General features: G+C 49.3%; 1 protein-coding gene and 2 non-coding genes across 6 annotated transcripts; all 3 read left to right on the plus strand.

Annotated features, from left to right (window-relative positions):
• Window positions 1-8,629: 8,629 nt before the first annotated feature.
• Tbrg4 (transforming growth factor beta regulator 4) lies at window positions 8,630-17,850 on the plus strand. Of its 4 annotated transcripts, none has more exons than XM_059275465.1 (12): window positions 8,630-8,744; window positions 9,407-9,467; window positions 10,570-11,032; window positions 13,304-13,627; window positions 14,243-14,414; window positions 14,672-14,829; window positions 15,263-15,373; window positions 15,855-15,999; window positions 16,279-16,524; window positions 16,706-16,817; window positions 16,951-17,065; window positions 17,583-17,850. In XM_059275465.1, exons 3-12 carry the CDS (start codon window positions 10,628-10,630, stop codon window positions 17,682-17,684), a joined length of 1,890 nt encoding a protein of 629 aa, XP_059131448.1. In that variant the 5' UTR covers window positions 8,630-8,744; window positions 9,407-9,467; window positions 10,570-10,627; the 3' UTR covers window positions 17,685-17,850. The 4 variants fall into 4 exon arrangements, 3 of the variants coding, with proteins under 3 accessions (XP_059131448.1, XP_059131450.1, XP_059131449.1); XM_059275467.1 differs by having other exon boundaries at window positions 8,656-8,748; XM_059275466.1 differs by lacking the exon at window positions 8,630-8,744 and adding an exon at window positions 8,838-9,015.
• On the plus strand, window positions 13,933-14,068 carry LOC131921308 (small nucleolar RNA SNORA5). The gene has a single exon (XR_009381936.1). It is a non-coding gene; the product is annotated as a small nucleolar RNA SNORA5 (small nucleolar RNA).
• On the plus strand, window positions 14,445-14,574 carry LOC131921309 (small nucleolar RNA SNORA5). The gene has a single exon (XR_009381937.1). It is a non-coding gene; the product is annotated as a small nucleolar RNA SNORA5 (small nucleolar RNA).
• Window positions 17,851-21,624: the final 3,774 nt, after the last annotated feature.

Here is a 21,624-nt window from a genome sequence, read left to right on the forward strand (position 1 = left end):
CTAGTCTAACCTATATATCTCTCTAAAGGAAAGCATCACATTCCCTCATGACTTTAGTCCTTTACTGTGAATCATTTGCAATACACAATAATCCAAGAGCCTCAGGTGTGCCCGAGGTGTCTTGTGACCAAAGCCATGTGAAGGCTATAATGCCCCTTCAGAAAAACAGTTCTACAAATTCCAGAAAGCAATCACTGTTTTCCACAAAGATTCTTTACTGTTTTCCACAATGATTCTTCAAGATCAAAGTACTTCTAGAAAACAACTATTCACTCTAATGTTTACCCTAGATACAGTGACTCTGCTAAATTCCTACAACAGCCCCCAAAAGGCTTGTAGCCATATCATAATGCAAAAATTCATTCAGTCCAACTTCAAAAGTTCCCATAGTCTATAACAGTCCCAAACTTATTTGAAAGTTTAAAGTTCAAAGTTTCTTCTGAAATTCATGCAATCTCTTAACTGTAAAAGCAAAAGCAAAAAGCAAATCACATATTTCCAACATGTATATACATTACCATTCCAAAACACAAGGAAGGGAGCATAGTGAGGAAATACTGGACCAAGCAAGACCAAAAACCAGCTGGGCAAACTCCAAACTCTGCATCTCCATGTCTGATGTCAAAGTGATCCCCAGATCTCCAACTCCTTTCACTTTCGTTAACTGTAACACACTTCTCTCTCTTGGGCAGGTTCCACTCCCTGTAAGCAGCTCTCCTCAACAGGTATCCCACAGCTCTGGCATCTCCAACATCTTGGGATCTCCAAGGCAATCCAAGCTTCACCTTCACAGCTTCACACAATGGGACACCCGTGACACATGCCTGGCCTCAGCAGCTTTCCTTAGTCACTGAGGAAGGTTTCATAGCCCCTTTCTTCTATCTTTAACTCTGGAACCACATGGCCAAAGCTGCCAAGTTCTGCTGCTTACTAGGGCTGGAACATGGTCCCCTTGTTCAATTACATCTTCACCAGCTTTCTGTTTTCGATGGTTTCCTTCATTTGCCTAAGTTTGGCTGTTCTGAAACTTGCTCTGTGGACCAAGCTAGCCTCAAACTCATAGCTCTGCCAGCCTCTGCCTTACCAGTACTGGGATTAAAGGTATGTCCCACCACACCTGGCTTTAAGCTTTTATTTAGTTCCTTTTAACAAGTTGGAAGCTTAGTTGGGTGGGATCTTGCCCTGAGGTCACCACTCCCTTTTATTCCATTTCTTAATCTGTTTATCTCCTTGAACACAGGATTTAACTCCATTCCACTTAACTCCATTCCTGGTACTCCTTTTCTTTTCTTTTCTTTTCTTTTCTTTTCTTTTCTTTTCTTTTCTTTTCTTTTCTTTTCTTTTTCAGAGCTGAGGACTGAACCCAGGGCCTTGCACTTGCTAGGCAAGCGCTCTACCACTGAGCTAAATCCCCAACCCCCTCCTGGTGCTCCTTTTCTCCTCAAATTATACATTTTGTGTTTTTCCTTGCCCAGCTTGCTCCTTTTCATTATAAATCTTCATTAGTTACCACTAATAACCACATGACAGAGTCTATACTCAGCTGTTTTGAGATTTCTTCTGCCAGCAGAATTAATCCAAAACTCTTCACTTTGGCCTCAGGCAGACTTTTTGGACAAGAGAAAAAAGCAGCCACATTCTTCACCAAATATCACAAGACTGGTCTCTAGGCCACATACTGATATTCTTCTCCTCTGAAACCTCTTAATCCAGGCACCCACAGTTCAAATCTCACTCGGCACCACTGTCTTCCATGTTCCTACTAGGATGGCCCATTAAGCAGCACTTAAAGCATTCAACTGCTTTTCTAATCCACAGTGTCAATGTTCATATTCCTTCAAACTAAAGCACGGTCAGGCCTATCACATAAATACCCCAGTCCCTAGTACCAACTTCTGTCTTAGTTAGGGTTTCTATTGCTGTGACGAGACACCATGATCATGGCAACACTCATAAAGGAAAGTATTTAATTGAGGTGGCGGCTTACAGTTTCAAAGGTTTAATCCATTATCGTCATGGTATCTCTTCACAACAATAGAAACCCTAACTAAGACAGTCACTAATTGAAAAAATGCCTTATACCTGGATCTCATAGAGGTATTTCCTCAACTGAGGCTCCTTCCTCTCTGATGACTCTAGCTTGTTTCAAGTTGACACACAAATTCCTTCAAACTAAAGCATGATCAGGCCTATCACAGAAATACCCCAGTCCCTAGTACCAACTTCTAGGTACACAAAAACCAGACAATACAGCTATCACATATGTTTTGCTGCTGATTTTTAACTTGTTTTGTCCTTATGACTCAAGATGTAGTTAGGCTCTGCCTCATGCAAGTTAGGAGTCAGGTTAGTAATTTTCTTCTGGGTCTTGGTACCTTCTCTAGAAGAAAGGACAAAAGTTTCCAGCCAGGAGTAGGTGATAATGAACAAAGATAATGTCATTCCCCTTTCTTGACTCCTACCAGTCAGAATAAAGGGCAGGTCAATGCTTTGCCATCTTCAGGCCCAAGAACTGTGATGGTTAACTTTAATTATCAATTTGACTGGATTTAGAATCAGCATGGAAATAGACTTCTGAGTGTGCTTATTAAGATGTTTCTAGAAGAGTTTAACAAAGAGAGAAGAGCCATCTTAATGGGTCAGGGAGGTGCCATCCTGGGGACTGGACTACCAGACTGAATAAAAAGAAGAAAGTCGAGCCCAGGCATGGTGGCACACATCTTTAATCAGGAGGCAGAGGCAGGAAGATCTCTGTGAGTTTGAGGTCTACATGGTGAGCTCCAGGGCAGCCAGGACTATACAGAGAGACCCTGTCCCTAGCCCGCCCCTCCTCTCAAAAAAAAAAAAAAAAAAAGCCCAGCCCACTATCAGCATTCATCTTTCTCTGCTTCCTGACTGTAGAGGTAATATATATGATGGCCACAGAAAGGGGGCCATGATTAACATGAGGAGCTAGGGAGCCAGATCAGTGGGCAAGAGTACATCCTGTGAAAGTTAAAGGACCTGAGTTCAAATCTCTAGCACTCACATAAAAGCTATGTGTGGTTACATGGTGACATGGCCTGTGACCCAGCACTGAGGGGTGGAGACCGATGGATTCTGGAAACCTGCTGGCCAGCAGGCCTAACTAAAGTGGCAAGCTTCAGTTTCAATAAGACTCTGATCAACACCCAGCATTCTCCTCTGGTCCCCATATGGGCCCCTGTACACAGGCACCCCACATGAACACACACACACACACACACACACACACACACACACACACAGAGAGAGAGAGAGAGAGAGAGAGAGAGAATGAAAAACACATTTAAAAAAAGCCAGCTAATAGAAAGACTAAAACACACACACACACACACACACACACACACACACACACACACACCAGAGCAGCATATAACAAAACCACAGGCTTGAGACAAAGCTGAGGAGATCTCTTGGAGAAGCAAGCACTTATGCAAATAACCTATAAAGGGCCAAGCCACTGGGAAATGCATCTTCTGCATTTTGGGCCTGTCCCAGCTCCTTAGCCCACTTCCATTCTCAGGAGTATTTTTCTCTCTCTCTTTTTTAAAGATGTATTTATTATTTGTTATGTTTGTTTACATAAATTTACATGCACTTGGAACTGGAGTTACAGGCAGTTGTGAGCCACCATGTGGGTGCTGGGAGCCAAACTCCGGTCCTCTGCAAGGGCCTTTAACCCCTGAGCCCATCTCTCTAAGCTGCTTTTCTTTTTCTCAATAAAACATCTCTATTTCTATCATAATCTAAGTATCTCTGGTCCGATTCCTTGTTCCGGGACACGGGAACCTGGAAGTCTCAGCAGGTGCCCCTCTGGACTCTGATCCACACCTGTAACCATGTGACTAGCTGTGTCTGGCTTCTGCGGCCAACCTTCACCTTTATGATGGATTGTACCCTCAGAATCTGAGTCAAAATAGCCCCTCGTCCTTCCCTCCCTCCCCCACTTCCCTTCCTCCTTCTCTCCCTCCCTCCCTCCCTTCCTTGTTTTCTTTAGGTACTTTTGGCCACAGCAACAAGAAAAGCAAGTGCCACACAGAGTGAGGTGGCCGGCTGTGGATTTGACTTGCTGGAGCTGGCTGGAGGTATTAACAGGTACAGCTTTTCTCTGTGTGTGCCCAGCGGGCTGCAAAGGTGGGCGTGGTTATGCAAAGAATGGCAGCTACAGTTTAGACGGAGATGGGACCCTTGTCTCCTCCACCCCTAGAGACGCAGATTCACCTTAACATACTGTACTCTTCTTTCCCGGAATTCCTACCCACGAGGGCAGTCTCTAAGAGCAGAGGCCCCAAGAGGTTGGTCTTTCTGAGACCTGAGGAGGAACGTGGAGCTGTTTCTTTCTCTTCCCTCGTCTTTTTCTTTCAGATGCTGGCTGTGCAGGCTAGTTTGTTTTGGTTTGGGGTTTGTTTTTGTTCATTTGTTTTGTTGTTGTTTTATCAACTTAACACAAGCCAGAGTCCTCCGGGAAGGGGGACCTCAATTGAAAATAATGTCTCCATCAAATTGGCTTGCAGGCAAGCCTATGGAGCATTTTCTTGATTGATGATTAATGTGGGAGGGACCAGCCACCTACGGGCAGTGTCACCCCTGGGCAGGTGGTCCTGGATGCTATGAGAAAACAGGCTGAACAAGCCATGGAGAGCAAGCCAGTTCCTTCATGGCCTCTGCTCTAGACCCTGCCTCCAGGTTTCTGCCTTGAATTCCTGTCCTGACTTCCCTTGATGATGGTATGTGATGTAGAAATGTGAGCCAAATAAACACTTTCCTCTCTGGCAAGTTGCTTTGTTTTGTTTTGTTGTTATTGTTGTTTTTGGTTTGGGTTTTTTTGTGTGTGTGTTTTGAGACAGAGTTTCTCTGTGTAGTCCTGGCTGTCCTAGATATCACTCTGTAGACCAGGTTGGGCTCGAATTCACAGAGATCCGCCTGCCTCTGCCTCCTGAGTGCTGGGATTAAAGGTGTGTGCCGGGGTTGGGGATTTGGTTCAGTGGTAGAGCGCTTGCCTAGCAAGTGCAAGGCCCTGGGTTCGATCCTCAGCTCCAGAAAAAAAAAAAAAAAAAAGGTGTGTGCCACCACCAGCTGGTTTGGTTTGTGGTTTTTATCCTAACAAAGACACTGACCAAAGTCTATCTTAAAGCCCCTATCTAATGCCTTGGGCTCCCTTGTTCTTTTTTTTTTTTTTTTTTTTTTTGGTTTTTTTTTGGTTTTTCGAGACAGGGTTTCTCTGTGCAGCTTTGCGCCTTTCCTGGAACTCACTTGGTAGCCCAGGCTGGCCTCGAACTCACGTAGATCCACCTGGCTCTGCCTCCCGAGTGCTGGGATTAAAGGCGTGCGCCACCACCGCCCGGCCGCCTTGTTCTTTTCTTAAAGCTCTGCGGTCCACCGGAAGGTTGCCTGTCATGGCAGCTGACCTGCACACTGCCCATCTCAAGCTGCACGGCTCTTGCTCCTTTTCTTCTCCAGTGCCCTCCCCTCTTCCAGGCAGCTTCAAGATTTATGGCTCACCTGCCCTGAGGTTTTCTTTTTTGAACTCTAATTGTCCTCAGCTTCTGTTTTTGTGTGTTTCTAAATTCTTTTATTAACGAGTAAGAACCCTAAAAAGAACACTGATTCCTCAGGTGCCGTATGATGGCTCGGCTGGGACTCCCCAAGATTCCTACTAACAGGTCTTTCCTGTCTTTTACTTAGTTGGCAGAGAAAAATGAACCCATTCCTGTACCCCTAGCTGGCATCAGTTCTGCCAGCCACCTAGGGATGCAGGGCCTCTGGCACCCGGCCTGTCCCTGTGGCTCCAGGGAACTGTGACTAGGTGTGGGCAGGAGATGAGGGTACAGCAGCTTCAAGGAGCATTGAGTGGAGGTGCCTTATCTTCAGAGGCTCCAACCCTTCAGTGAACACATGGGACTCCGCTGTCAGCCCTTTCACGAGGGAACACTGCACTTAGGTCCGCTCTCTGACCTAAGCCTGGGCCTTCATGGATCGGAACCCTGTCTGGCTTGCCAGCTGTGGTAGTTTGAATAAGACTGGCCCCCACGGGCTCATATATTTGAATACTTGGTCGGCAGTTGGAGGGACTGTTTGAGAACAATTAGGTCATGTGGCCTTATTGGAGGAGGTATGTCATGGGGGGGGGGGGGCTCTGAGGTTTAGAAGCCCCACCATTTCCAGTTAGCCTCTTGCTCGTGGAACAGATGTGAGCTCTCAGCTACTGCTCTGGTCTGCCTGCCTGCCTGCCTGCCGCCAGGCTCTCCGCCATGAGGTTTATGGACTCACCCTCTGAAACTGTAAGCAAACCTTCAATTAAATGCCCCAAATCAAATGCTTTCTTTTATAAATTGCCTTGGTCATGGTGTTCTGAATAGCAATAGAAAAGTAACTAAGACACCAGAGGTGACTAACATCACTGGACTGGCTAGGATGGATGAACCCCAAGATCTGGTTCACCTCCTATCCTGCTCTGGGAAGACCCTTCTTAGAACTTACAAGGAAGGATAACAGTGTAACTCATGGTGAGCCATACTTAAGGGACACCACAGTCACCAGGAGGCTACATTCACAGGGAACCCATAACCATAGGAAGTATCCTGAGAAACTACTGTCTAATCAAAGATAATAAAAATTTGTTTTCCCTGAAGAAACTTATACCTTTATATCTCTGGTCTATTTGAGTTAATTTTGTATTCAGCATGAGACTCTGAAAGAAGAACAACTAGGTCAGCTAGTGTGGCAATACAGTCCCAGCTACTGGGGAGGGTAAAGCAGGAGAATCTTTCCTGGGTAATCCAGCAAGCTTTTATGAAACAAGAACCAGAGTTTACACTTGATTTTAGTCAAAAAGAAGAGAAGCCATGCACTTTTACAAAAATAGAAAATTTTAAGGAAAAAAGAAAGTTTTGTTTGTTTGTCTTACAAAATTAGGGGCAGCAAGATAGCTTTAGCAGGTAAAGGGACTTGACCTGACTGAGTTTAAGTCCCAGAGCCCACATGATAAAAGGAACCAATTCCCACAAGTTTTCCTCTGACCTCCAAATGCACGCGTGTGCACACATGCACACACACACACTATATATTTATATATTAGGAGGGGTGGCCTTGTTGGAGTGGGTATGGCCTTCTTGGAAGTGTGTCACTGTAGGGGCAGACTTTAAAGTTTTCTATGCTGAGGATAGTGTCTCAGTCAACTTCCAGTTACCTGCAAGATGTAGGACACTTGGCTATTTCTCCAGCACCACGCCTGCCTGCATGCCGCCATTTTCCCCATCATGATGATAATTGACTGAACCTCTAAAACTGTGTGAGCCACCCCAACTAAATGTCGCCCTTTATAAGAGTTCCTGTGGTCATGTTGTCTCTTCATAGCAATAGAAACCCCAAACTAAGACAAAAGTTGGTACCAGAAACTGGGATATTGTTGTAATAGGCCTGTTTTTGTTTGGAGTAATATGGACTTTGGGAGTTTGGGTTAGGAAAGCAGTAGAATGCTTTAAGCACTACTTAATGGGCCATACTAGTAGGAACATGGAAGACAGTGGTACTGAATGTACCTTGATGAACTGTGGGGTTCAGAGAATTTTAGTGTGTTGCCTAGAGATCATTCTTGCGATGTTTTGGTGAAGAAAGTGGCTGCCTTTTGCCCTTGTCCAAAGAGTCTGCCTGAGGCTAAAGTGAAGAGTTTTGGATTCTGTTGGCAGAAAAGAATCTCAGAACAGCCTAGTATAGACTCTGTCGTATGGTTACTAGTGTTCGTGCTTTGGAATTACAAGGAAAACTCACCACCCCACCATCCTATCCAACTTTTTGTAGTTTTCTTTTGTTCTTAATGTTCTTGGGATCAACTCAGGTCCTCAAGCTTACATAACAACCATTTTATGGGCAGAGCTATCTCCCCAAACCCGCTGGGTTTGTTTTTGGTTTTGTTTGTTTATTGGGGGGGTCGGTGTGTTGCTGAGACAGGGTCTCTCTATATTGTCCTGGCTGTCATGGAACTCGCTATGCAGACCAAGCTAGCCTCGAACTCACAGAGCTCCTTCTGCGCCTCCCCAGTGCTGAGATTAAAGGCGTGCACCCCCATGCCCAGCTGTTCTGCTTCTTGAATCGGCCTCCGTCTTGGCACAGGCTAGCCTCAGACCCCTGCTTCTGCCTCCAGTACTGAAATTACAGGAACTTATAGGTTTGTCACGTACGTGTCTGTACTTTTGTTGTTTAATCTAGACAAACGGCTCACGTTTCCAAAAGACCTTCAGCTGGAGCTACAACTGGCTTCTCTGTAATCAGTCGCCATTTGGCATCGCCCTTCCGCCCCACACCACTAGGTCACTTCCGCAGTCCGCACGCACTCCTCTCCTGCAGCACCGACCGACATTAGAGCCGCTACCCCAACACCGCACAAGAAGGAAGTCCTGGCCAGTCAGACCCTGCCTTCCAGAAGTCCCTTCCGTCCCTTCCTCCCCTGCTGCCCGTGTTCCCAGTACCGGTGTTTCCAGTACCGGCCTCTCCCGCTAGGCTGCGGATACCGGAAGCCTGTATTCAGCCAAGACGGAGCTCGCCGGGAAAAGGCGGAGGGCGTGGCCTCCGGCCAACAGCGCCCGGCGACATCGCTTCCGGCGGCGGCGCGCAGGTGACGTACGTGAGCGCGCCGGGCCGCGTGGAGGCACCACGGCGGATGGAGGTCAGCGAGGGTGATCGCTGCACCAGTCTGGCGTCATGGAGAGGCTGGGTTGCTGAGCGTGGGTACCCGGGCCGGGAAGGGTGGTCGGGAAGGGCAGCAGTTAGCAAGGCCCAGCGGGGCTGTTGTGTCGGGGGAGGGCGGGCTGGAAAGGGGCTTTGGACTCCGCGACCCAAGGGCGCTGGCCGGTTGCGAATTCGGTTCCAGCCTGCTATTGCGCACGCGCCCCTCTGCCCGCGTTGGACACGAGGCCTAGTCGGCTAGGCTGCGCTCCCCGCAGTGACCCTTGGCGTCTCTACATTTTAGGTTTCAGGGTTGATAATTACTTCAACGTAGGTTCTATTTAAATTATTCTTGGGGTTGGGGATTTAGCTCAGTGGTAGAGCGCTTGAGGCCCTGGGTTCGGTCCTCAGCTTTGGGGAGAAAAAATTATTCTTAGAGATGTCTTGAAAATTGATATTTGCCAGTGCTTCCTCACTGTCTGGGTTCAGCAAGTGGTGGATATTGGGATTGGGCAGATTTCCCCCTTCTGAGCCATATTTTATGTCCCCATAATTATAAGTTAAGCCAATCTTTTTTACAGCTGCAGTAATCTGTTCATATGACAATAAAATGAGCTGGTCATATACCCTATTCCCAGAAACAAAAAAATGTAAGGTGTTCACTGCTTTGGTTGAAGCAAGATCCAGTAATTTGTCTCGTCTGGTTCCTGTCTCACTTTAGGGAACAAGACTGGGCAGACTTGTTGAAAGAAACATGGATATGTAGCATATTCTCGAAGAAGGTAAAGTTTTGCAGGACTTGAAAGAAAGGCGGTGTGTTTTGCCATGCCCTGTGATTAGCTTGGAAGGCAGTAGCAAGTCTTGCACTGTGGGATGAAAGTGCAAAGTGGAGCCTCGGGGATTGGATGAAAACTGGGAAGGTGACTCTGGGTGGTGGTAGGGAGTTTTGCTTTAAAAAGTTTTCAGGTGTGACTCAGTTGGAACTCTTGCCTAGTTCGAGTAAAAGCAGGAGTGGTAGGACACCTGTAATGCTAACGCTTGAGAGGCAGGAGAACAGAAGTTCAAGGTCATCCTCAGCCATGTAAAATAATTGTAGTCAGCCTGCACTATATGAGATTCTGTCTAAAAAAAAAAAAAAGAAAGAAAGAAAGAAAAAATCCAATTTAAATTGTTTCTTTATTTGTGTCTCTGTGTGAGCGTGGACACACGTGCAGGTGCCCACAGAGACCTAGAGGTAGTTAGACCACTTACTGAGGGTCCTGGGGCCTGAATTTTGTTTACCTGGAAATAACAGAATGCTGTTAACTACCAAGCCATCTCTCCAGCCCCTCCCCCCCTACACATCCCCCCCCCCCAGCCCAAAGTTAAGGGGTGGTGGTGGCTTTTTTCCAGGTTGGTTAATGAGGCAGCCTGTCTGTATCTAACACCCATATCAGTAGTGTTCACTTGCTTTCCCAGAAGTTTCAGGAACATGAATTATGTATCCTAGGTTTCTCAGAATCATTCTGACTTAGCATGTCCTGTCATGTTTCTTTAAGCCAAAAAAATTTTGATCCTGGATACCTTTGAAATTAAAAACAACCTAGCCCTGTACAAGACACACATGACCAGATTTGCATCCAGGAAACATTGAGTGGGACCTGGGGATCCGGATGGGTTTTGAAGTGCCCCTGGGACTGGCACCTCCCAGGCTGGAATGCTGAGCTGTGGTGTCCGACCGCTTTCTGTACTGAAGCAAGCTCAGGACTTTGGCTTCGGACAGTGCCGTTTCATATGTAATGGGTGTGGAGAACAGGAAAAAACTGAGGCCAGTTGTACAGGATAGCTGTGTCTTGTCATTGTCATGGTCCTCTAAGTTTATGTAACAGTCCCCTCTCTTTTCAGGACTTTGGAATCGCTTGCTAGGAGTCTTCCCTCCCTCCCTCTCCTGACGCCCGCCATCATGGCAGTTCGCCTGATGAAGCAATGCACGTGCCTGTTGAGAGAAGCTACCCGCCTGGTCCCTACCATTGCTCCAGTTGCCCGACTGAGACTTGCTGGGGTGGCCTGTAAGACTCTGACCTCCTCAGTCAGCTCCCCCTCCTCAGGTTCCTTGACGGAGCTGTTGGGAAAAGAGCAGGTGTTTACCCCCTACGCAGAGCACCAGGAGGTGGACTACCTCATCGAGAAAGCCACCAGGCCAGAGGAGCTGCTAGAACTGCTAGGTGGGGATCATCACCTGCACCACAATCATGCAGCCCTCATCCTCATCCGGCTGTCTTACCTGCTGTCCGAGAAGCCAAAGGAAAAGGCCTTGCTTGTAGAGGATGCTCGCTTTCAGCAGCTTGTCAGCCAGGTCAACAGTCAGGTGAGCGCTAACATGTTGCCTGGGGATGTAGGTGAGGGGAAAGTATAGTACTCCCCCTCTTTTTCTCTTGAGGTCTTTGGAATCCTTGCAAGGAGGCTTATCTCCCTCCCTCACCACTAGCACTAGTTGTAGACAGGGCTCCTGGCATTTCTTAGTCTAGATTTCAAAGAACTTTCCTATGCGTTTTGTTTATCCTCCCAGGAGCCTGTTAGGTAAATGTTTGAGTCAAAGACAGGCAATCTGGTGCCTGGTATCAGAAGTACAGGAGATGAGCCTGGTTCTTTTCAGTTCCTTTGGGCCTTTCTCCTCAACAGCAGCGCTTTAGCTTACATTTCTGCTCCCACCCCTCAGTGTCTGATGCCCATTGACACGACCCTTGATGTCAGGAGATGCAGGGTGGCTAATGGAGGGTCCCTGAACCTGGGGCTATTTACTAGTCACATTCAGAGCCTCAGAGGATGAGCAGGAGGGAAAGGTAAGGCCTGTTTGCGTGGTTCTGCGACAGCTCTCCACTACAGCCAGTTTGTGCCCCAGTGAGGAAAGACTCCTTCACACAGCCGTTTCCCAGAGTCCATCAGCTAAAAGGAAGTACAACCTGCCCGAGCTAAACTGCCCTTCACTCCCTAGTCTCAGTGTGATAAAGAAGGGTTGGGCCAAGTGCTTTAAAAGCTTGGGGTTTTTAAACCACTATAATAAGATGTGGCCTTGGTTTATTTTGTTTTGTCTTGTTCGAGACAGGGTTTCTCTGTGTAGCCTTGGCTGTCCTGGAACTCTCTCTGTAGACCAGGCTGGCCTCGAACTTAGGTAGTATAGGAAGAACTCTTTCTTATACTCTTGTAGTTAAGCATGTTACTTTGCTTACACTGTGTGTATTCACATCAGATTCAGGTGTTTCTTCCTGAGTATATAGTGCATAAATAAACTTAATAAGCCTTTTAGTCTGTGGAGTTTTAATTCCAGTTGTGGTGTTTGTTTGGTTTAAGTCTTAAGATACAAGATTCAGTATTGGAAGAGATTAGTAAGACAGAAACACTAGAAGCAAAGGGGGTTGTGTGGTTTGAAGTAGTTATTTTGGTTGTGTTTGTATGACATGCATGTGGAACTGAGAGTACACCTTACGGGGGGTCAGTTCTTCCTTCAGGCATAGTTGCAGGCACTTTACCCTCCGAATTACTCCCCAGCCCTAAAACCAAGTCTTCACAATGTCAGTGATGGGTTTGCTGCTGTCCAGGTTTGAAAACTGCACCTCTAGACCTGCCTGCCTGCCTGCAAATGCAGAGATGTCCTGGGAAGACCCTCTGTGTGTCCACATATCTGAGTAGTCTTTCTTGGTGCTTGGCATCTCTCCATGCTCCCCAGGGCACCACCGTCCTTGGAGGCTCTCACTGTCCCCACTGTGTGTGTATGAAGGTAGAGTTTTCCAGGAGGCTACAGAGGTGCAGGCAGCCAGACCACCCGGGGCTAGGCTAACAGCAGTGCCTGCCCTGCCTCCCCAGCCCTTCAGGCGGCAGCTCCTCCATTCCCAGCTCATCTCCCTCCGTGTGCTTGTTTTCCATTCCCCTTGGAGAGGCGATGTCGGGTGCAGAGAGACACAAGTAATGACAGCGTTATCATCACACCATTGCTGTCTTCCCTGATGGGGGGCTCCCCCGTAGCTCCTAAGACCCGAGTCACTGCGTGCACAGAAGAGTCAGCTTCTTCAGAAAAGAGGCAGTGGTGGCAGTGGGAGAGCAGGATCTGGACCCAGCTGTTCCTGAGACTTGGGGACAACTCCATGTCACCAGAAAGAAAAGTGGAAGGGTTGGAGCTTCTCGGATTCAAAATAATAATTTTTCTGAAGAAAAACCAGGTTTTTTATACCTAAAAATGTGTCCTTGTGAGCAAAAATAGTAAGTCTGTAATAAGACTGGCCATAGACAGCTAGTGCTGGTGGAGGTAAGGCCCTTGGGCCCATGTCCTCTGACCTGTGTTCGTATCTGCTGTGCTAGCAGCTCAAGGATGCACAGCACGTGGCTGTGCCAGGACCCAGTACTAGGGACTGTGGTCTGTTGTGAGTCTGTATTAGGGAATCTCTCTTGACACTTAGAGCTCTGTCTTTCCATGGCACACTATCTAGGCCACCTCTATTGGAGGCACTAGGTTCTTTGGAGGCTCCAGGAGCAGGCTCAGGAAACGAGTCCCCTGAGGCTGGGGAGGGAGTAGCTGCTCAGAATAGTGGGGTTAAATACCTTTGGAACTGGCTTCATATTGTCTTTGTCCTTTTCTGCACAGATAACTTCGATCTGGCACGGGACCCTTGTGAAGCTGCTGCGGAGCCTGTACACACTAGTGCTTCCTCAGACCTCCAAGGAGCTGCAGTCGGTGGAGCAGGAAGTGCGCTGGCGTCTGCGGAGACTCAAGTACAAGCACTTGGTCTACCTGGCTGAGACCTGTGCCTCCGTCATGCGGGAGCAGCACTCACAGGAGCTGCTGGCGGAGCTGCTGCTGCACCTGGAGCGGCGCTGGACCGAGATCAGTGACAGCCGTACAGTGGTGACCGTGATGGTGAAGGCAGGACACCTCTCAGAGTCACTGATGAACCGCCTGGAAGACAAGGTATGGGGCTGAGAACAGGCCTACTGGGACTTTGGGCCTGTTCCGTGGGTGACAGTCTTCCGCAGAAAGGGGGTTGGAGCCCTGGAAGCCTCTGTCTAGTCTCAGGCATCACACGGGAAGGACTCTAACCACATAAATCCAACACCTCACCAAATGATCGTCAGAAGTGGGTGTGGTAGGCAACTCCTGATGTTACTAGAACCCATGAGTCCTGGTCAGGCCTGAGCTGTCCCATGCACAGTTCAGCTTCTAGATAAAACTCCTAGAGGTGGTTCTGTCCGCTGCCCCTTTTGTGTTGCTATCTCTGCAGTCAAGTCAAATTCAGTTCCCGTCTTCTCATGATGGGAGCTGGCCCAGATGGCTGCCACAGCAAACTCTGCTGCTCATGGGCCCTGGGTCCCCTGCCCTGGGACCCAGGGATAAATTTGGCTGCAGACACTGCCCTTCAGGCCCAGGAGTCCCTGGGGCAGGCGAAAAGGCTGATTCTGTGCAGCCGGGCCTGTGTTGAGTCAGCTCAGGCCCAGTTGCTATCTCACAGGGGCTGCACTGGATGGGACCCCTGCCCCCAGCCGTCCCAGCCACCTCAGCTGATCCCTGCGCGGCTGTGGTTGACAGTGCCTGGAGCTGGTGGAGCAGTTCGGCCCTGAGGAGCTGCGGAAGGTGCTCGTGACGCTGGCGGCACAGAACCGGCGGTCGGTGCCCCTGCTGCGGGCCATCTCCTACCACCTGGTACAGAAGCCCTTCCCGCTGACGAAAGGCATGCTGCTGGACCTGGCCTATGCCTACGGTGAGAAGAGGGGGCCTGGCAGAGGACATCTGCAGCCTTGTCAAATTCAGTGCCTGTCCTAATGATGGCGAGCACTGGCCCAGAAGGCTGCCATAGAAACTGTGACTCCTGAGCCCTGTTCCCTTGCTTGGTTCTGGGATAAATTGAGTCACAGACACCAAGGCCCCTAGATGTCAAGTCTGAGACGGGGGCGGGCAGTGGGTGTGGGGCACTGACCTCCCCCACAACGAATCTCTGGTGTCTGCTCCATCCCAAAGGTAAACTCAATTTCCACCAAACCCAAGTGTCCCAGCGCCTAGCTGCTGACCTCCTGCCCTTCATTCCCAGCATGACACTTGGCGAGGTGGCCCGTTGCGCCAAGTCCTTTGCCTTCCTTAAGTGGCTCAACCTGCCCTTGTTTGAAGCCTTTACTCAGGTGAGTTAGGACCAGTTCTGGGGCTCTGTGCAGAGGCTCTGCAGGCCTCGGTTGGGAATCGCTGCTTTGATTATGGAAGCAAAGCCAAGCTGAAAATAACTCCTTTGGGGTTGTAAATACAGACTTTCTTACTTTGATTTGGAAAGCGATGTCTAATAGTCGGGGGCGGGGGGCGGGCATGCAATCAAGGAACTGTTTTGTTCCTGAATGTCCTATTTCCCTTCATCTTGGGGCAGCTCTGTGGGGGGTGACAACTTTGTCTCCCGGCTCCTGCCCACTCCAGTGGAATTACATGAAACACGGTGCCTGTGTGCACTTGTCCCTAGAGCTGTCAGTGACTAAATCAGCTGTCAGGGAGTTGGGAATAGTCTGGGCTCCCAAGAGGGGGGGCAGCTGCTGTCAGGACACTCACTTTGTCACTCTGATGGCCTAGCACCTCCTGAGCAGGGCCCAGGATGTCCCCCTGTCCCACCTGTGCAGCATTCTTCTCGCCTTCGCCCGTCTGAACTTTCATCCTGAACAAGAGGATCAGTTCTTCAACTTGGTATGGACGCTGAACGACCACTTTTCTGACCCACTAACTTCTGGCTCAAGCCACTGTCCAGAAGTGGCAGGGGTGGGGGTTGGGGGTGGGCACATTTGTTATGGGGGGGCATCCCAGAGACCATTGGAGAACAGGCAGACTGTCAGGGCAACAGCAGTATAACCACCTAGGTGCCCTGGCCAAAAATCCTTCCTTTATCACAGTGCCCACTTGGGAGCATCTCAAGGGCCTTGGGTCCCTGCTGGTGGGCAGGATGTGGATAAACCTAGCTAAAGAGCACCAGGATACTGGACTCCCAGCACAAAGAAGGTCCCTTGACCAACCCAGTCAGGTTGGTTGGCTTGCACCAACCCAGTCAGGATGTTGGTCTTGCTCTCCAGTAACTGGCCCTGGCTCCAGTAGGACAGGTCCAGCACGGGCTGGCTGCAGACTTTCCTGGGACGCTGCAGTCCCTGGGCTGAGCCTGTGCTCTCCTCCCCAGGTACATGACAGGCTGGACTCCATGCTGGGGAGCCTGGAGCCAGCCCTGCAGGTGGACCTAGTGTGGGCGCTGTGTGTGCTGCAGCAGGTTCGAGAAGCAGAGTTGCAAACAGTTCTCCATCCTGGACTTCACCAACAATTCCTAGGTGAGGATTCTGCCCTGCACACCGCATAAGCGTGCACACTCTACTGTGGCATGGAAGCTTTCTGGTCTACCAGCCAGGGAAGAAACTGGAGCAGAGACAGGAGAAGGCCAGAGCACCCAAAGCACACCCCCATGATGACTCTTCAACAACTCCCTGAAGTTGGCCTACAGATCTTCACTTTGGAGCCCCAGCCCAAAATGCCTTCCCATGTAGTCTCCTGTGATCCCCATTTCTGGACCTGCTGCTGGACGTCAGCCTACCCTTTCTCTCATCCCCCAGGGAGCAAGTCTCCAAAGGAGCAGAGCACCTTCCAGAAGTTGGTCCACATCAACACCACTGCCCTGCTGGAGCACCCTGACTATAAAGGTCCTTTCCTGCCAGCCTCGGCTGTAGCCCTCAGCCCCTCGTCCTCGAGCAAGAAGATGACCCCGCTCCAGAAGGAGCTGCAGGAGACACTGAGGACACTGCTGGGGAGCCCTGACCAGGGCAGCCTGGAGGTGGTCACCCAGTATGGCTGGGTGCTGGGTAAGGGTTCCCTTCTTCTAGGAAAGGGTCTAAAGCTGACAGGCCTGCTGTTAAGTCCCTGCGTGGCTCAGCAAGGACCCAGAGAGCTGCAGGCACCCAGTGCTTATTTGTGTGTTCACTGTGGGGTCTCTAAGGCATCACTGCAGGTCCTCATCCCTCCCCCGCCTGTGTCCTCCCCCAGATGCAGAGGTGCTCCTGGATGCCGATGGCCGCTTTCTGCCCCTGAGGGATTTTGCTGCTCCTCACCTTGCCCAGCCAGTTGGGAACCAGCCACTGCCCCCAGGAGCCAAAAGGTAGGTGGCCAGGGATCTCTGGTCATGGCCCTGGGAAGGGATACAGCGGTACTGCTGTTCTTGAATGTCTTTTAACTCCTCTGTCTTAATCTGAGTGCATGCCTTGTAAGCACCCTTCCTTACCTCCTGCTAGGATCGCTTTCCTGCGCTGGGAGTTCCCTAACTTCAACAGCCGAAGCAAGGACTTGTTGGGCCGTTTTGTCCTGGCCCGTCGACATGTGCTGGCTGCAGGCTTCCTGGTAGTAGATGTGAGTACCTTTTAGGCAAGGGACCACTGCAGAGGGAGAAGCCCATGCTTATTTAAAGACTAGAAGGATATAGACAGGTGCCCAGCTCTGAACCCTAGGCCAGGTACCTCTCCCCCACACCACCACACAGAGGCTTAGCTTGCCTCCTGTGGACACACCGAGAGTGCAGCCCAGCCCCGGGAACTGTTGCTCTGCCTGTGGAGCTAGGGCTGAGATCAGTAACCGACTGCTGCTGTGTGCCCGTGCGGAGCCGTAACACGGGGAAACCTTGGCGCTCAGATCACATGGGAAGAAGTGCTGACTTTCCTGCAGAGAGAGAGTGCAGAGCTTTTGGGGCTGCATGAGTTTCTGTCACATCTTCTTCAGAAGCCCTGCTGGGACCTGTCTGGTTTGCAATCTCTTTGCCCCTGTGCTCTTCCTGAGGACAAGGGCTGGGTATTTAAGTCCGTCAGTCACTGGACTGTCAGTGGGAAGGACTCCACAGCCCATGAGATCTGTCTCTACCACCTTCTTCCAGGTCCCATATTATGAATGGCTGGATCTCAAGTCTGAATGGCAGAAAGGCGCCTACCTCAAGGACAAGATACGAAAAGCCGTGGCTGAGGAGCTGGCCAAATGACCTTTCCCATCAGTTCAAGCTGCATCCCAGAGACCTGACTGCTCAGTGGCCCAGCAGAGTGCTAGGCAAGTCAGAGTTGTCACCCTCGAGGATGAGCCGTCTCTATAGGACCTTGGGCAGCCGCTCCAAAGGACGGGTGGTCCTAATAAATCTTTGGTTTGGTGGATGCCGGGTATCCTCCTAGGCTCTGTCTATCTCCTCTGTGCCCCGCCCCCCTCCGTTTTGGACACACGGACCCTGTCCTGTCTCCTTCCTAGCTCTCCAGGATTGTACCCAGTGCGCTGTCCTCCCCCAACCCTCCGATAGTGCCTGTGTGGTGCAGCGAAGCAGAGGAGGGCTGCCTTGAGACAGGAAGCCTGGATGTAAATGGGAGGGTCCGAGACACCCGATTCTAGGAAACGGACTAGACTTGGAGTGGACAGCAGAGTTCTAGTTACGATCCTGAGAGGTTCCCTCCCGTGTCCATGTGACTAGAGAGTTACCATTAGAGAGTATCTAATGGTAACGGGTGGTGTGGGAGCATTTGGAAGGCCCTGGTCCTGGGAAAAGAAAAGTCCACTTGGCTGATGTCACTCTCATAACTACCTTAACCACAGCCAACTCAGAAACCACCAATTCAAGATGGAGGCCTGAGCCCTTGCTGCTGTGAATAGCAACAGAGTGCAGCCTTTGCAGGAGACGCCCGTAGACAAAGCTTGCCCAAAGGGGAGGCGTAAGACAAAGGAGGTTCTTACCTACTCTGTACATTGCCCCCAAGCACCAGCCTGAGCCCTGTGTGCGGCTTAGCACTTCTGCTGACCTGCACAAGCCTGCTGGTTGTCACAGAGGTGCAGGGGAAACAGAAAAGTGGCTGCAGCTGGCTGGAGGGGAGGAACAGCTGCCACAGCTTGTCTGAGTTGAGGTGAGGCAGGCAGAGAGGGCTGACAAGGCAGCTGGGGTGGCCTGTTGGTGTGTGAGGAAATAAAGATTTGTGCTGCTTACCACATGGGCCACTGGCTTTTCTTTCGAGCTGACTGGGGGTCACCATTCAGTTAATACTCAGTACTCACACTGACATACATGCAGGCGAGCCCTAATGTGCATAAAAATTTTAAAAAAATTTAATTTGTGTAGCTCTACGTCCACGTGTGCGCGTATGTGCATGAGTGAGGGTGCCTGTGGGGACCAGAGGCCTCAAATCCCCTAGACTTGGTGTGATGCTCAGAACTAAACTCGGCTGCTCTGGGAGAGCAGCAGGTGCTCTGGACTGCTGAGCTCTGCAGCTTCTGCTGTCTTAGTAGCTCTTACAGTTACCTTGTGATGAGGGTGTACGTTGCATTTCCCTGGTTACTGGTAATCTTTTTATCTCGGGTAAAACTGATTGGGTAAAAAGCATTTACCACCTGTCTGCTTCCTGCAGTGTCCCGGTTCTTGGTGTTGAGGTGCTCTGGTGGTCGAGTGTTGGGCAGTTTGCAGTGCTGGGGATCAAACCCAGCATCTGTGTGCTAGGTTAGGTAAGTGCTCTGCTACTGAGCTACACTTCCAGCCTCGGTTTGTTTATGGATTCCAGATCTTAGTCCTTCGTGGGTTGTGCAATTTGCAAATATTTCCTCCCAATCAATAGTTTGTGGTTTTGTAGTCCTTTTAACTGGGCTCTTGACAGAGCATAGAATTCCCATTAGATTAGTTACTCATTAGTCACTTTTATAGGTTGTACTTCAGTGTCAAGTCTTAAGAACTGTGCCTGGGGGCTAGAGAGGTGGCTCAGGTGTTAGAGCACAGGTCACTCTTCCAAAGGGCCCGGGTTCAATTCCCAGCCCCCACATGGCAGTTCACAAGTGTCTGTAACTCCAGTTCTAGGGGATCTAACGCCCTCACACTGATATACATGCAGGCGAACCCTAATGTACATAAAAAATAAAAATAAATATTTTTTTTTTAAAAAAAAGAATTGTGACTAGCTCTAAGAGTCCTGAAATTCTTTTCTTAAAAGTGTTGACAATTTTGTCTTTGATCCATTTTGAGGCAAGGATCATCTTCAGTGGAGGAACTCTGGCCCCAGCTTTGTGCACCTGTGTTCATATGCACTTGAACATGCAGGCCAGAGAACAGCCTAGGTGGTGCTCCTCAGGCACTGTCCACTTTTTTGTTTGCTGTTTGTTTTCCAGGTTTTGTTGTTTTGTGGGGTTTTGCTTGTTGTTGGTTTTGGTTTTTGAGACAGTTTTTCTGTGTAGCCTTGGCTGTCCTGGAACTTACTCTAGAGCAGGCTGGCCTCAAGTTTAGAGGTCCATCTGCCCCTACCTTCCAAGTGCCAAGTGCTAGGATTAAAGGTGAGAGGCACCACCATCCAGCTTTATTTTTGCTTGTTTATTTTCTCTCTGGTCTGGATCTTGCCAGGTAGGCCTGGCTGGCTGTCCGGGAAGCCCTGGGATCCTTCTGGCCTCTGCCTTGCTGCACCTGGAAACAAGCATGCACTCAGGCGTCAGACTCTGGTCCTCAAGCAAGGCAGCAATCATCCTATCTCCCCAGTCTTCGCACTTGTGTAACTTAAAATGAATGTTTGGGGGCGTGGCCTCAAGGCGTCCAGGTGCTCCAGAATCCTGTTGAGAAGCACTCTTCCCCTGTTGATTTTGTATATGTACTTCTGCAGAAAGTTTGCAAAGTTGTAAGTTTTTGTGCTGTTGATAAGCTCTGTCCGTGTGGCAGTGTTACGTATTCAAAACTACCAGGGCTCTAAAATAGCTATAGGTCGGACATGATGCGTTATACCCGGCACTTAAGGGGCTGAAGCAGGAGGATTGCAAGTCTGAACTAGGCTGAGTCATCTCTTTGCCTTAAGTAGCCAAGAATAGTGGCTCACAACTTTAATCTCAGCACTTGGGAAGCAGAAGTAGATGGATCTTTGTGAGTTCAAGGCCAACCTAGTTTACAGAGTTGAGTTCCAGGACAGCCAGAACTATATAATGAGACTGTCTTGAAAACAATGAGTCCTATTTAAGATGGCTTCAGTTGTAGTTCCTTGGTCTTTCCACCAAGGTTTTAGTAAGTTTGCATCTACAAAAGCATGGGATTTTAGTAGAAATTACACGAAGTCTATGGAACAGTCTGAGGAAACACATCATTACTGTGCTGAATTATACAATCAACAAACATGACTTATTTTTGTAGGTCTTTGATAGCTTTCATCACTGTTTGTAGTTTTTCTTTAGTGTATGGCCAAGGGCTTAGAATGATTGATACGAATGGCACTGTGCTAGTCAATTTGGGGGCAGGGGATGTTAGAGGGAATCGAGACGGGGTCTCACTGTCTAGCTCTGTCAGTCCTGGAACTTGATATGTAAACCAGGCTGGCCTGGAACTCACAAGAGATCCACCTGCCTCTGTAGTGCTGGGACTAAAGGCGTGCGCTGTTACACCAGGCCTATTTGCTTTTTAAGATTTAGTTACACATATGCGCGTGTCTCTCTGAGTTCGTGCAGGTGTGCCTGATCTAGAGCTGGAGTTAGAGGCAGGGATGGGCTCTGACATGGATGCTGGGAACAAACAGCCTCTGAAAGAGCAGCCCTGTGTTATTTGTTCTGTCTGTCAGGTGTAGAAACCCTGGACTGTCACATCTGTGCTCTCTTGTTAGTCTCATGCACTTGTTTATTTGTATCTGGTGGAAGCTGGCCTTGAACTTCTGATCCTGATCTTCCTGCTACCTCCTCCCAACAGAACCATTGATGGATTTATTAGATTGACTTACAGGCTAGGTATCAACAGCAGATGACTTAGATTGACATCAGGCTAGGTAGTCAACAGCGGATGGATTAGATTGATTTACAGGCTAGGTAGTCAACAGCAGATGACTTAGATTGACATCAGGCTAGGTAGTCAACAGTGGATGGATTAGATTGACATACAGGCTAGGTAGTCAACAGTGGATGGATTAGATTGACGTACAGGCTGGGTGTCAACAGTG

This window comes from Peromyscus eremicus, chromosome 10, assembly GCF_949786415.1.
Source record: "Peromyscus eremicus chromosome 10, PerEre_H2_v1, whole genome shotgun sequence".
NCBI classification, from domain to species: Eukaryota; Metazoa; Chordata; class Mammalia; order Rodentia; family Cricetidae; genus Peromyscus; species Peromyscus eremicus.